The sequence below is a fragment of the Gymnoscopelus braueri genome (genome assembly GCF_963280865.1).
Source record: "Gymnoscopelus braueri genome assembly, chromosome: 10".
Lineage (NCBI taxonomy): Eukaryota > Metazoa > Chordata > Actinopteri > Myctophiformes > Myctophidae > Gymnoscopelus > Gymnoscopelus braueri.
Genome location: NC_137611.1, coordinates 42,724,605 through 42,739,089, shown reverse-complemented (window position 1 = coordinate 42,739,089; position 14,485 = coordinate 42,724,605). Strand labels below are relative to the sequence as shown.

Genomic DNA, 14,485 nt, shown 5'->3' with positions numbered 1-14,485 from the left:
GTATCTAAAGACCAGGTCAATGCAAGTTCCTCACAAAGTCAAAGTAGTAAGACTGTAGTTGGGCTTTACTTCAAGCACACTCACGCCGAGCCAAGAATGTGATTAAAATGAATTTACTAGTTTATGGGCATAACATTAAAAACACAAGCAAAACATTGATCCGTTTCAACCCGCATGAGACTCTTTCTCAGGGCCGTGGCTAGATAACCAGCCACATACAAGAGCAAGAGACCGGTGGAAACAGGGGGGTATTTCTCTTTCTCAACCTACTTTGTAAAGATTTTGAGCTTGTAGATCAGCTATTTTTGCTGTGCGTCACTGTCACAGGTCAAAGTATCATATTACCGTAAATAAGCTGGGGTAGACTAAGTTCAAAGTTCTCAAAAGCAGCACAAGTACAGGTCATGTTCCTGAAAACGTAAGATTTTGCAGGGGGCACGCAAGCACATATGTGCATTACATACAAATGTTTGAGTGTGCTTGTGTACTTTACAAGGGAGGCTTTCCTCAAATCTGCTAGTTCATACATTAGACTACTTTTTAATGGCAAAGCTGCACTTTTAGCGTCTTTATCGCAAAATCACACTCTGCACATGAACAAATGCACACAAAGTGGAGTCTGTTAACATACAAAACTGAGTCCTGCTACAGAACTTAATTTGGGGAAAGTGAAAGGTCATCATTACCATAGAAACGCATTCACCACACTCAGAAGGCAAAGTAGGTGGACAAAACATACCAGCACTTCTTATTAGTGTTAGACTGACAAAAGAGCAAGAAAGAGATATATAGAGTGCTCTGAACAGAGCTGCAAGGCCGTTCGATCATGTTTATTGACAGATATACAGATATTATCTTAGATTGTGTGAATAGTGAAGAAAAGGAGGTTGCTTCCCAGTCCCTCAAAACAAGAAGAAAAGGAATAAAAAAGACAATAGGGCAAACCTTAGTGTCCACCTAGCATGGAATCCAGACGATTGTCTTTTTCCCACTTTGCGAAGTGAGAGAAAAACCCAGCAGAAAGTAGCAATCAGTCTGGCTTCCAGGCTAGCTGTCCACCCCTGATAGAGCTCAAGTGGTTAATAGTGGTGTGGTGGTCTCACCTCCTTGGCTCCTTTCCTGCCCTTCACAGAGCAGATGGAGAGGCAGAGGCGGGCTGCGCAGGGGATGTCTGGAATGTACATGTCGTAGTTCAGCCACTCGTTCCACCTGCCACCAACAGGACAACACAAAAAATACAATCTGTGTTTCCCCCCAAAAAAATCACAACCTGATACAGTCACGACGATGGCGCCAAGAGGGTTTTACCCATTAAGACCTGGAACGCATCTGTGTCACTTCTTGATTGGAGCTAAAAAAAAAAGCATTATTTTACAATTTGGCTATTCAAAAATAGCAGATATACAAGCTCATAGCGCGGCACCGAGTGCCGCGCTACGAGCTTGTAGATCTGCTATTTTTGAAAAATCGTGAAAATGTGTGCAAATCTTTGAATATATATTGTTTTAAAGCAAAAAAAATCTTTGCTTCTGGGGGTCCCTGGAACAAAATATTTTGAGATGGGGGTCCGCGGCCAAATACATATAATTTTGGGGGTCCTTGACATGAAAATTTGAGGACCACTGACATAGAAACATACGTTTTTCAGAAAACGCTTGCAGTGGCTTAGCCATCAATGTTTTATTTCTGGCAGTCAAATAGTTAAAGACACAAACGAGGAGGCTGGGCTCGACGGCAACAACATACCTGGGGTTGGAGCAAGGCACGCGCTGAGTGTTGACGTTGTCACACAGCTGCTCCCCACCGTGGTAGATCCCCGTCCTGACGTAGATCTAAAGCACATCCACAAGGACAAAGAACATTCAGCTTGTGACAGGGCCTGAGTAGTTTGATTGATTCTGATACTTCCACCATGCAAAAACACTTTATATTCTAATGTTTTGTTTTTTTGCTCTTTGAAAACACATTTCATAATACTAAGAGAGGAAAATTGGTTGCCATCTGTTTGAACCATCTGTTTTACTAAGTTAAAGCAGAAGACAAGACATTGATTCCCTCTGTGCGAAATTCCATAAACCAGAAGGGAACAAAAGATTCATTGTAGAAATTCAACCGTATTGACGTTTTCTGATAATTACGTTCAGTGCTGCACAATTGATAGCAGAAACAGAGTCAGCATCACTAGGTTTCACTTCTCAAATCCCAAAACTTTTTTCTTGTCAAGGACTCCTAAATTGATGTGTATTTTGCCGTGGCCCCTCTCATCTGAAAATGTTTTGTCCCAGTGACCTACAGAAAGTTTTTTTTAAAAGATTATTCAAAAACAATTCAGATATTCTAAAAAATAGCAGATGTGCAAGCTCGCAGCACGGCACGAAGTGACGCACTGTGAGCTTGTACATCTGCTATTTTTGAACAGCCAACAAACAAATGGATAAAATGATTGTGAACCCCTTTTGAGGTTCCTGTTGCTATGTACAGTAAATAGCAACAAACAGTTTTTGACATTTTTGAATAAATATTACAAGTTTTTCAGAAAACATTTAGGAGGAGGCATTTTTAGAATTGGCCTCAGGTTAACTACTTTCGGCGGGGACCCCCTGGACCCCCCCCCCCCACACACACACACACTTTTGAGAACCACCAGCCATATAGTGACTGCATCGCCACATATTGTGAGCTTGTAGATCAGCCATTTTCACATTTTTTTCAAATAATCATTCATTGATCGTTAGAGGCAAAAGTTTGAAATAATCGTGGTATTGATTTCAAGTCATATCGCCCAGCCCTAAAAAAAAGAAAGAAGAGTAGAACAGAAAGAAGTCGTGTTGTGTCGAGCTCCCTTTTTCAGTTGGTTATGAAAATAAGTAATTTTTGCAATAAACAGATATTTTTGCAATAAATCAGGCTTCAATCAAACACACCGGTGTTGATGCATATTAGATATTTCTGATTAGGCTTAAAATATTATATAGTATTTAGGCATTAAGACTTTGGTAGGTATGTGGGTTTTTAGTTGGGTTTAAACCTGGTATGGTATTCTTAACTTTAATTAGTTTTTAGGCAGTTGTATAATCTCTCTGTTTTTCCATGTTGTTGTCGTGGTGTATTTGTATGTGGGACTACAGATGGAAATAAGCTTACAGCTAAATCCGGCATATTTACATGACATCATGTGTATTGATTGAAACGTTCATTAATGTGCACTGTCCCGGAAAGAAATAAAGTCAAGTCAACCAAATGAAATAAAAGATATGGCCCATTTGTAAGCTGTACCTTGTCGATGTCTCTGATGTTGACGTTGACGTAGGTGGCACACAGTATCCGGATCCGGAGCGTTCCGTTGATGGTCCACAGTGACTTGGTGGCCGTCTCGCCGTTCATGTACGGCGTGGCGGTGGAGATGCGGCGCGCGTACGACGGCATGGTGAAGGTGTCCATGGGCAGCTGGGAGTACAGGCTGTCCTTCGCCATGAGCATCAGGTTGGGCATCCGGCCCAGCATGATGCAGCTACGCACGTACTGTTGTGGAGGAGGGGGGAAACAAAAAAAACACAGTGGTGTAAAGTAACTAAGTACATTTACTCAAGTACTGTATTATTTACTGGAGTATTTTCAATTTTCATAACTTTTACTCCACTACATCTCAGAGGTACTTTTACTCCACTACAATTATTTGAAAACTTTAGTTACTAGTTACTTTGCAGATATAAATTATTATATTATAAACCACACATTAATCACTTTAGCCATAGGCTATTTGAAAATAGCCGATCTACAAGCTCGATGCGACGCGTTGTGAGCTTGCAGATCTGCTATTTTCAAACATTTTAGTACTTTTACTTTTGATACTTTAAGTATATTTTGATGCATATACTATTGTACTTTTACTCAAGTAACATTTTGAACAGGGGCCTTTTACTTGTAACAGAGTATTTTTATATGGTGGTTGCTTTTATATTGCTGCTTTTACTTAAGTAAAATATCTCGGTACTTCTTCCACCACTGAAAAACAATGAACGACATTAGGACATTCAAGCAAGCACACCTCAGATGCCCGAGTACTTTGTTTGTTAGGGGCCACCATAACAGAGTGGCCAGAGAGGCCAGGCCATCTTGTAAACAGAAGATCACCCGTTTGCCCCTGGCCTTCCCAGTCCCTTTATCGATGTGACCCTGAGCTAGTCCCTTGAGGTGGACCTGAAATTGAATTTTCCCTGCAGGATCAATAAAAAAAAGGTCTAGCTTGGAGGCGCCGATGGCCTAGTGATTATTAAGGCGCATACCACATATATAGGCTCCGATGCAGCCTCACAGAGTCGCAGGTTCAATTCCCGAGCCTAACGGCCATGGCTGCATGTCACTCCCCGTCTCTCTCTCTCTCTCCGTTTCCTGTCACTTTTCAATGTACTATCCAATAAAAAAAAGGCAGAAAAGCCCTCAAAAATACCTTTAAAATAATATAAAAAAGCTTTTTTGTTTCTTTTTTTTTTACCCTATTCCATTAACTGATTACCAGTTTTACAGTCGCAAGTTCCATCATCTTTAGCACTGAGGTGATGCAAGCGGACCTATAACTGCATTCTGTGTTAATGCAGTGAGTATACGCCGTATGTCGCAGGCTTGTATCGGCGCATTTTCACTGGGATGTTGCGTTAAAATTCAATCTCGTGTCATAAATGTCAGGCTGCTTTCTGCAATGATGTTGAGTGGACGTTAAGGCAGAGATCTCTCTGGAGAGAGATTGGATTAAGATTACCTTGTACTGACTCAGGGGGTATTTCTCCAGCAGGTACTCGTCACAGCCGCACACTTTGAGGATGTACTTTCCCTGGTACTCCTGCACGCACATCTTGAGCTGCTCGTGGGACAGCAGCATGCTGCGCGTCTTCTTCCTGATGGCCTCGGCGATCACCTGCTCGGGCACGCAGTCGTGGTTGATCTTCAGGGTGTATTTCTGCTTGTCGTTGCTGGGCGACACGATCACCCAAATCACCACGATGATTTGTCCTGCGGGAGGGACGAATAACTATGTCAAATATATCGTCTCTGACGGCTGGAAACCTCATATATGTCCGAAACTGTTACTTTTCAGGATTCAATATATGTCCGAAACTGTTACTTTTCAGATCTACAAGCTCAAAACGCGCCGCTTCGCGCCGCGTTTCGAGCTTGCAGATCTGCTACTTTTGATGCTTTTGTGTGATGCTGTAGTCCAGCGCAACTCAACATGGCCGCATGCGGCCCCAACGCAGCGTCTCTGCGGCCCTTCATGGTCAAGCAAAAGAATATGGGTTGCTTCCTCTTTTTTCAAAAACAAACAGACATACACAGGGGCGTCAATTGGGTATGGCAAGGTAGAATAGTAACCTAATGCAGGTGTAAGACCATTGTGTTTGTATTGTGTTATAACTGTTATAAACTATGCATTATACCATAGTTTATCTATGCATTTCGGGGGTTTGACCCTCCAAAGAAATTCGGTCGCGTGGCTTTGCCACGCGCTTAGGATAGGTGTCCCTTATTTCAATCTCTGGGAGTTGGCAAACCTAACCTTGCAATACCTTAGCTTTTGCTGTAACTGACGCCACTGGACATACACACAAAATAAACAGGTACAGTGAAAATAATATGTCAAAATTAACGTTTTCTTATAACAATAACAATGTGTAGTGTTTTACAAAATCGAAAAATCCAAAATAGGACCGCCATTTTTAGCTTGCGGCCCTTTGGACTTTTGGTATTTTGCTGAGTGGCCGCTGAGCCATCATAAGTTGAGTAGCCCTGCTGTAGTCTGATCAAGTACGGCATTAATTTACAAAAAAAAAGGTTGGAATGTGGTTTCTGCCTGACAGCAACAATATGTAAGAAAATAATAAGAGAGGGGGAAGAGGGAGAGGAAGAGGGAGAGGAAGAAGGGGAAGGAGAGAGAAGGAGGTTGTGTGTAATAATGTCAGACCAGAGCGCGAGAGGAAGAAGGGGGAGGGAGAGAGGGAGGGGGAGAGAGTCTATTTCACGCAATAATCCGGCCAATGCTGGATACTGAAACGTCATCGATACGGTCAACACAATAACCCCAGCAACGCCAGGCAAGCTGATAATGTGGCGCCATGCGGTGGATTTTCACTTGTAAATGACACTTGTTTCTCATGATCATGACCTAAAAACCAGCACCCTCAAAAGAGATGGAGATATTCTTTTGGCTTTTGTTTTGTAAAAACTATTTGAAAAACAAACTAAACATGCTGTATTGCGGTTTAAACTGGGTGTATGTTAATGATGCAAGTCTTTTTTGGGGATGCTGTACAATTGCAGTACTGAGGTACAGACCCATTTCCCTTTGTGTTATCCTCCTAACCCATTTATTTGCATCTTCTTTCTGTAGAACCACACATGCACCCAAATAAATCCTTTTGGGGAACAAGACAACAAGGCCTGTATGCGGCCTTAGTTCCCCACAAGTAGTGGGAGCTGGTGAAAGACCATCATGTGAAACTAATGTTGCCACATAATCGTCGAGCTGGCAGGGCAAGGTCAAGACCAAGGCACGGAATATTCCCTTCGGGACATCCCCAGTACTGTCGAAAACCAAGGCCTGTCAGTGGTCCAACTCAATGTCAAGGCCCTCACCACCAGAAAACTACAAAATCATTAAGTAATAAATCAACCGTTTCATTTCTATTTAACTTTCATTTTTATTTCATGTACTATCGTTTGTCCTGCACCTGAGCACTTGGATGTAGTGGTGGGAAAAAACGTTCATTTCAGTGAACGAACGATTTCGTTCACGTTCATGGCAATGATTCGTTCAAATGATTCGTTCACGTTCTCGTTCAGTAGCGCTGTTTTCTAGAGTAAAACACCATCGCGGGAGCGTTTTTTTTACGTCGCGCGTACAGCCCAACTTCCCGTGTACGGGGGGAGGGGATGGGGGGCATGCACGATAGTGTGAACGCAACAGTTTCAGAAAGTGAACGAGCTCGTTCACGTTCACGGCAATGAACTAGTTCTTTTGAACAAATCGATCAAGAACGACACATCACTACTTGGATGTGCACCATCCCTTCCTATATCATTTCTATTTAACCATGTAAGCCCTATATGCTTTGTTGTGCAACAAAAAGCAACGTCTCAACGGGGAGACCCCCGTACCCCTGGGCGTACAGGGATCCCCAGGGGTCCTTGGGGGTGGGTTCCAGGGGGTCCCCGACAAAAGTAGTTAATATAGCATCACAATCATTTTAAGCATTCTTTTATACTTTGGCTATTCAAAGATGGCAGATATACAAGCTTGTACCATTTTTGAAAGATCTTGAAAATGTGTGCAAATCTTTGAAAAAATAAATAAATATATATATATATTTAAAGCGAACATTTTTAACTCAAATCTTTGCTTCTGAGGGTCCCTGGAATTTTGAGATCGGGGGTCCGCAGCCAAATACATAATATCATTTTAGGGGTCCTTGAAATGAAAAAGTTTGAGAACCACTGATATATAGCAACCTAAGTATTTCAGAAAACTGTTAGGATTTAGAAGACATTTTTAGAATCGGGCCTCAGGTCTTAACTGCCACTGGACGTCTAAGACGTCCGTTTTAACATTAGCCCTGAGTGCCACTGGACGTCTAAGACGTTTTTTTGGGAAAAAATGTTCAGAACCCAAGATATGATGATTTGAAAATGTTCTGCTCCATTCACTCTTTGTTTAACTTCTTACTGAAAAAGGCTGTATCTCGGCTCCTAAGCACAGTTTTTTTACAATGAATTTTGGCTGTGGCACTCAGAGCCAAACTGCCATAAATAAGGCGGGCACTGAATGAGTTAATGGGCTTTAAAAAAAAAGGTTGTCGTTCCTCCTTACCCTTGTCCAGCTTGTTGAAGATGTGCTTGGGCAGCTCCACTCCGGACTCCACGTTGGGGGGGTACACGTACAAGGCTCTGCTGATGGGTCCGTTAGTGTCTCGGAGGTCCACGGCGTCTTTGCAAACGTTCAAGATGTTCCTCCTGAAGTCCTGCACTTCGGAGTCTTTCACCAGGTCAAACTCGCATATGGGCATGCCGATGGCAAACCCTGTAGGGATGACAGGAGAGACCGGCAGCACTATTATGCATTAATCTCATTAGTAATAAGTCAATAGTAATCCAAGCATGCACTTTCATTACCGTCTGGATTTGAAAGGCAACATGTCATGGCATAATGGCTGGACGTTATATATTCAAAAAAATATGGAAATATTTTTTTTTCTTAACCCATTAAGACCAGAAACGCATCTGTGTGTCATTTTTAGATTTCTTTGGCTATTAAAAAATTCATGGCAAAATGTTGGATTATATGTTTTTTTAAAGCGAACATTTGTAAAATATTTAGTTCCTGGAACCCCCAGAAGCAAAGATTTTAGTAAAAGATTTAGGCCCAAAAAATAAGAAAAAATATTCAAATATTTGCACAACTTTTCATGATTTTTCAAAAATAGCAGATCTACAAGCTCAATGCACTCAGTGCCGCACTATGAGCTTGTGTATCTGCTATTTTTGAATAGCCCAACGAAATCTAAAAATGACACACAGATGCGTTCCCGGTCTTAAAGAGTTAAATTAACGCCCTACTGGATCATACTACAGCATCACACGAAAGCATCAAAAGTAGATCAAAAATCCTCTCTCCATCTAGGACCACTACCATTGAAAAAAAACATGCTTTTTCAGTTGCCTCGTATTGATATGTAATGTGTTTAATTCTTATTTTAAACTTGGTGTTGGTAAAAAAAAAAAAAAAAGGACCATATCTGGTGCAGTATAATGACTGGGGGCATAACATGTGTTTTTCCCCAAAACAAGTGTTCTTATGTTTAGCTTAAGTCAGCATGGCAGATGCTGCTAGCTGCCTCCACCCCACAGTGAGAGGCCTGCTGGTTGGTCGGTCAGGGAACCAATCAGAAGGCTGACAGCGAGTGAATTGCGTGAATTCTCCCAAGCTGGAATGTTTAGTTTACTCTGATCTTGCACTTTGAACAAAAAATAAACTGTGTTCTATTCTATTCATTTGGCCCAGGGGGTATTCCCACACGCAACACTAGGTCACCTCAACCAGGGTTGCCAGATCTGCTTATTATAATTTCCCAGCAAGATTTTATTTGAAAATAGCCGATCTACAAGCTCGCGGCGCGTTGTGAGCTTGTAGATCTGCTATTTTCAAATAGCTGATGTATATGTTAAAGTGCTCATGTGGCCCATCGTCGCTTCTTTTGGGCTGGTTTTCCTAGACCGGGTTGCTCGTTTCTCACAGAACCTGGCAACACTGACCTCAACCCGAGTCAGCAGCGAGCACCGTACTAGGGTTGGCTGATAATTACGATTAATGAACTTGATCTACAAGCTCACAACGCGTCACATAAGCTTGCATGTTGGCTATTTTTGCACGCCGCCATTGCACAACAACGTATAATATTGTGGTATAGTATTGCGGCGAATAATCGAAAAATATTCGTCAGGGCTGTGGCATCCCTAGTACAAGTAGGGCGTTCATTTACGAAAAACACAAAAAGTATGAAGATAAGGTTTCTGCCCTTTTCACAGCGGGTGAGCGCCGTCGTACCAATCTCTCTGTTGAGGATCTTCTCTTCCCTGTTGCCCACCGGCTCGATGACTTTGAGGAAGGCCTGGAAGAGGCGGAGGTCACACAGCCTCCGGGTCTCGTCGTAGAACTCCTCCCGCTCCGCCTCCTGGGTGACGCTGACAAAGATGTAGGAGGTCTCCTCCTGGAGCAGGTGGTGCAGCGGGTACTTGCGCGCCTCCTTGAACAGCTCGTGTTTGACGGTGATCAGCGTGGCCTCCCGGAGGCACTCCAGCGTCAGGATCATGCCGTTCGGCAGCAGACAGTCCACCTGGATGCTGGGGGGCATCAAGTGCATCCCCCATAGCTCCCCCGAGGACGGCCTGGGAGGCATGGTGGTGCCCGCTAGTCTGTTGTCTTCAGCAACGCCTGGTAATTAGGTTGAGTAATGTCTATCCACTGAGAGAGAGAGAGAGAGAGAGAGAGGGAGAGAGGAGAGAGAGAGTATTATTACATAAGAGCCAGTGACCTGATTATAATCGTGCAAGATGTTTATGGTAAAACATTAGAGTGGAGGCAGATTTGCACAATGACAGCAGAAAGACTATACATACAAAGTAACCCAATATCATCATCGTCATCATAATCAGGATGGGTCATAACTTGGTTACTTTATAGAAGAAATGGATGTGGGTGTGTTGTAAATGACATTAGATTGCATTAACACATTAACATCAGAACCCCCCCAACATGTTAGCTAACAAAAAGACATAAGACGTATTTTGTGGGACTTATTTGTGGTGACGACAACAAAAACATGATGACATGCCCATTATTTTAATATCATTGCTATATAATCCAGCTGTCCATATAAAAGGAAGGGACGTCACCACACGTTCATTCTAAAGTTAGCTAACGCTAACAAATGTCATCATAAATGATAAATAATTTTTAAAAACTAAATATAAAACACTCTGATTTGGCAAGTACAGCGCTCAAACTATATTTCAACGTGTGTCCAAAGTACGCAGCATAATATGCGTCAGTTGGTGTGAACTATCGGTACAGAATAGATGATGGAATGAAACGGATAGGAAACAATGTAAACAAACCAGCTAACAGGGCTTAGCATCAGCGGCTAGCACTACATGCTATCGTGATGCTGTCCTGTCAGTGTTGCCATGTACGCTTGTTATAAGCGCCTTTGGGCTTGTTTTTCTGTGTCGTTGCTTGAAAATATTGGTAGTTGCGGTTGCGTTTTTTTCTAAAGTGTAGTTGCTAGTTTGGGCCCGTTTAAAAATAATAATAATAATAATAATATTATATATATATATATATATATATATATATATATATATATATATATATATATATATATATACACACACACATACATACACACACATACATAATTTAAACGGGTGGTTTTCAAATATTTCCATGTGAAGGACCCCCCAAAAAGTATCTGTCCCCTAACCCCCCCCTAAAAATATTTTATGCCAGGGACCCCCATACGAGATTTGTGTTATTAATTTTTTTTTTTTAATATTCCACATTTATCAAAATTTCTTCCATATATATATTTTTTAATAGCAGACCTACACGATCACAACGCATTGTGAGCTTGTAGATCTGCTATTTTCAAATAGCCGATGTATATGGGTTTTATACGTGCTCATGTGTGCCTAATGTTGCTTCTTTTGGGGATTGTTTTCATAGACCTGGTTGCTTGTTTCTCTCGCAGAACCTGGCAACACTGGTCCTCTTACCTCTCCTTGCTAGAATATGATGGGACAGACATGCTAGTTGTTCCAAGTTCAACTGTGCAACACAATCTAAACTTTAGCCACCCTGCCTCGCAGTGAAAACGCGAAAAGCTTGGAAATAAATCATAAAGATCAGTGGTGGAAAAAGTACTCAAATTCTTTACTAAAGTAAAAGTACCAATACTGCAATATAAAAATACTCAGTTACAAGTAAAAGTCCAAAATTAAAAATGTACTTGAGTAAAAGTACAAAAGTATTGGCATCAAAATATACTTAAAGTACCAAAAGTAAAAGTACTAAATATTTGATATATCTGCTATTTTCAAATAGCCTAGGTATGAAATAGGGCTAAAGTGGTTTCATTATATCATAGTTTATATCTGAAAAGTAACTAAAGTTTTCAAATAATTGTAGTGGAGTAAAAGTACAATATTTGCCTCTAAGATGTAGTGGAGTAGAAGTAAAAGTATTGGAAATTGGAAATACTCAAGTAAAGTATAAATACCTCAAAATTGTACTTAAGTAAATGTACTTAGTTACTTTCCACCACTGATGTGAAACTGTCTCGACACATCATTAAGCCAACCAAAATGTGACGCCTAAACATAGCTAGCCAGGCTAGCAGTGCAGCTAGCCGGGTTAGCCGCCAAGCTAGCAGTGGTGTAAAGTAACTAAGTACATTTGCTGAAGTACTGTACTTTGTACCTTTCACTCAAGTCAATTTGGAATTCCTGACTTTCCCTTGCATCAGCGCATGTCTAACCTCGCAGCATTGATACTTTTACTTTAGCCCCTACGGAACCTCTCCCTCCGCTGTATAGCTCAGAGCGAGATGAGGTTCCTCGTTTCCCTCTGCCGTTTGAGCAGGACATTGTCGCACATTTTCCACTTTACATGTTTCTTACCCCTTTCTGCACATCGTATCCAAAAAGTAAAGCTTTCCCGCCATTCTCTCAGATGTTTTAAGTTCTAGCGCACCATAAAAGCTATCCAAAGAGTTGAAGAAAGTATTTAATTTGCCTCGGTCCTCAGCCGGTTCCATAATATTTTGCATTAGAAGATGCAACATTTGACCAGTAGGGGAATCAGTAATGTTATCTCTACGGGCGCAACTCTTGCGCAATGTCTTAAAAACATATAATCGGCTGAGGACAGAGGCAAATTAAATACTTTCTTCAACTCGTTGGATAGCTTTTATGGTGCGCTAGAACTTAAAACATCTGAGAGAATGGCGGAAAAGCTTTACTTTTTGGATACGATGTGCAGAAAGGGGTAAGAAACATGTAAAGTGGAAAATGTGCGACAATGTCCTGCTCAAACGGCAGAGGGAAACGAGGAACCTCATCTCGGAGCTATACAGCGGAGGGAGAGGTTCCGTCGGAGCTACTTTTACTTAAGCAAAAACACTCGAGTACTTTTCCCCCCACCACCACTGCTAGCCGGGTGTTAGCCGTCGGAGCTAAGGTCCCTCCCAATTAAGTTACATTACAGGCAGCTGGAGAGCGTTTAGCATTTAGCATAGAGAAGGGAAGAGGAGGAGGGAGGTACCAGCTGTCCCGTCCCTTAGACCTCTGGAGGACCGCCGGGCGTCGTCACCGCCGGGCTCGCGTCCATCCACACGGCCGGGCTGGGGGACCACCGACCCGGGGAGGAGGGCAGGGCAGGGGGACCACCCCAAGGCCCTTATTGTCGTTGGGGTCCCTGGGTCTCTCTCTCTCTCTCTCTCTCTCTCTCCTCTAACGGTAGCTGTCGATGATGCTGTCAGTGTATCGCTGAGGTAGACGCTTGTGAAGGAGCTCCATCATCGCCTTGCTGTTGTTCGTCCTCATCCATTGATCCCACTCTAAACACACAGGCACACAGACAGTGTAATGCTAGCTGGCTGCTTAGCTTCCACACGGCTAGCCTAGCAGCAGCAGCAGCACTGTGGTAGGCTCATCAACATAACCTAACGGACCGCCCACCACCACCTCCTACTGGTGGTGGAGAAAGTACTCTTTTTACTTAAAGTAAAAGTAGCAATATTACCACACACAGTGTTGAAAATACTCCATTGGGAGAAGAAGAAAAAGAGCATGGGGTGATTGATTGATTGATTGATTGATTGATTGATTGATTGATGTACTTTATTTAGTAAGACATGTCCCATTGTATTTGGTATTCTCTTGTAAAAAATATTAATACAAAAAAAAAGAAAATACTCTATTACAAGTAAAACAAAAAATATATAGAAATGGTCCATCATATTCATAAGTAACCAGTGTTGGACAAAGTAGCTACTCAACTCAATACTCTTGGCAAAATATTACTAATCAGTCAGATAGAATTGTACTTGAGTTAAAGTATTGGAGTTTATGTATTTGTTTTTAATTATCTCCTAAATATATGCTCTGTAGGCCTTCATAGTCTCACTGGGTTTAGTGTAGTAGGCAAAGTAGCCTGAGGCTTGTTGTCGCAGTTTAATTTGGATTAAATTGACCACTTCAAGTTCATTTTTAATTGTTATAGCATTTCTCTGCTTTGATATGACCTCACATTGTGATTGGCTGAGAGGCATTCTAATTGCCCGCTAATTGCCCGGCTATTTTCAAATGGCCGAAATGTATAAGTAACTAGTAACTAAAGTTTTCAAATAATTGTAGTGGAGTAAAAGTACAATATTTGCCTCCGAGATGTAGTAGAGTAGAACCAAAAGTACTGAAAATTGGAAATACTCCAGTAAAGTAAAAACAGTACCTCAAAATTGTACTTAAGTACAGTATTTCAGTAAATGTACTTAATTACTTTACACCACTGACCACAGTCATTTTATTTCATTTTCATGATTAGAAAACTAAAACGACTTTATTAACGGCTATCAGTGGTGGTCAGCCTGTAGCCTACAGCTACGTTGATATACAGTATATCTGCCAGAGTCATGTGCTCATGAGTCATGACAATGTTCTATTTGTAGGTACAGTAATAATGCAAAGCCCCAAGACAAATATTTCTACAGCATGATAGGAACCAAATTCCAGGAAGGCGTGAGACCATATGGTGCAGTGGTGGGAATCTACTCAAGTACTAGTCTGTACTCTGTAGGCATACTTAAAGGTAGGGTAAGTGATTTTATTTGGTTAAAATAAGTGTTAAATAGCTCTATATTCTGATAGTACTCACAACAGG

General features: G+C 41.7%; 1 protein-coding gene across 2 annotated transcripts in view; it reads right to left on the bottom strand.

The window, feature by feature from the left end:
- Nucleotides 1–13,209, bottom strand: part of LOC308092896 (phosphatidylinositol 4,5-bisphosphate 3-kinase catalytic subunit alpha isoform) — a 37,800-nt gene extending 24,591 nt beyond the window's left edge. The window contains exons 1-7 of one of the 2 annotated variants that reach the window (XM_080439019.1): nucleotides 12,869–13,209; nucleotides 9,596–10,012; nucleotides 7,862–8,071; nucleotides 4,760–5,010; nucleotides 3,277–3,522; nucleotides 1,747–1,832; nucleotides 1,104–1,209 (exon numbers count right to left, since the gene is read on the bottom strand). In XM_080439019.1, coding sequence (XP_080295145.1) covers nucleotides 1,104–1,209; nucleotides 1,747–1,832; nucleotides 3,277–3,522; nucleotides 4,760–5,010; nucleotides 7,862–8,071; nucleotides 9,596–9,947 — 1,251 coding nt within the window. In that variant the 5' untranslated portion in view covers nucleotides 9,948–10,012; nucleotides 12,869–13,209. Of the gene's footprint in view, nucleotides 1–1,103; nucleotides 1,210–1,746; nucleotides 1,833–3,276; nucleotides 3,523–4,759; nucleotides 5,011–7,861; nucleotides 8,072–9,595; nucleotides 10,812–12,868 lie in introns of those variants that run through there. The other variant, XM_080439020.1, reaches the window with a different exon arrangement.
- Nucleotides 13,210–14,485: the final 1,276 nt, after the last annotated feature.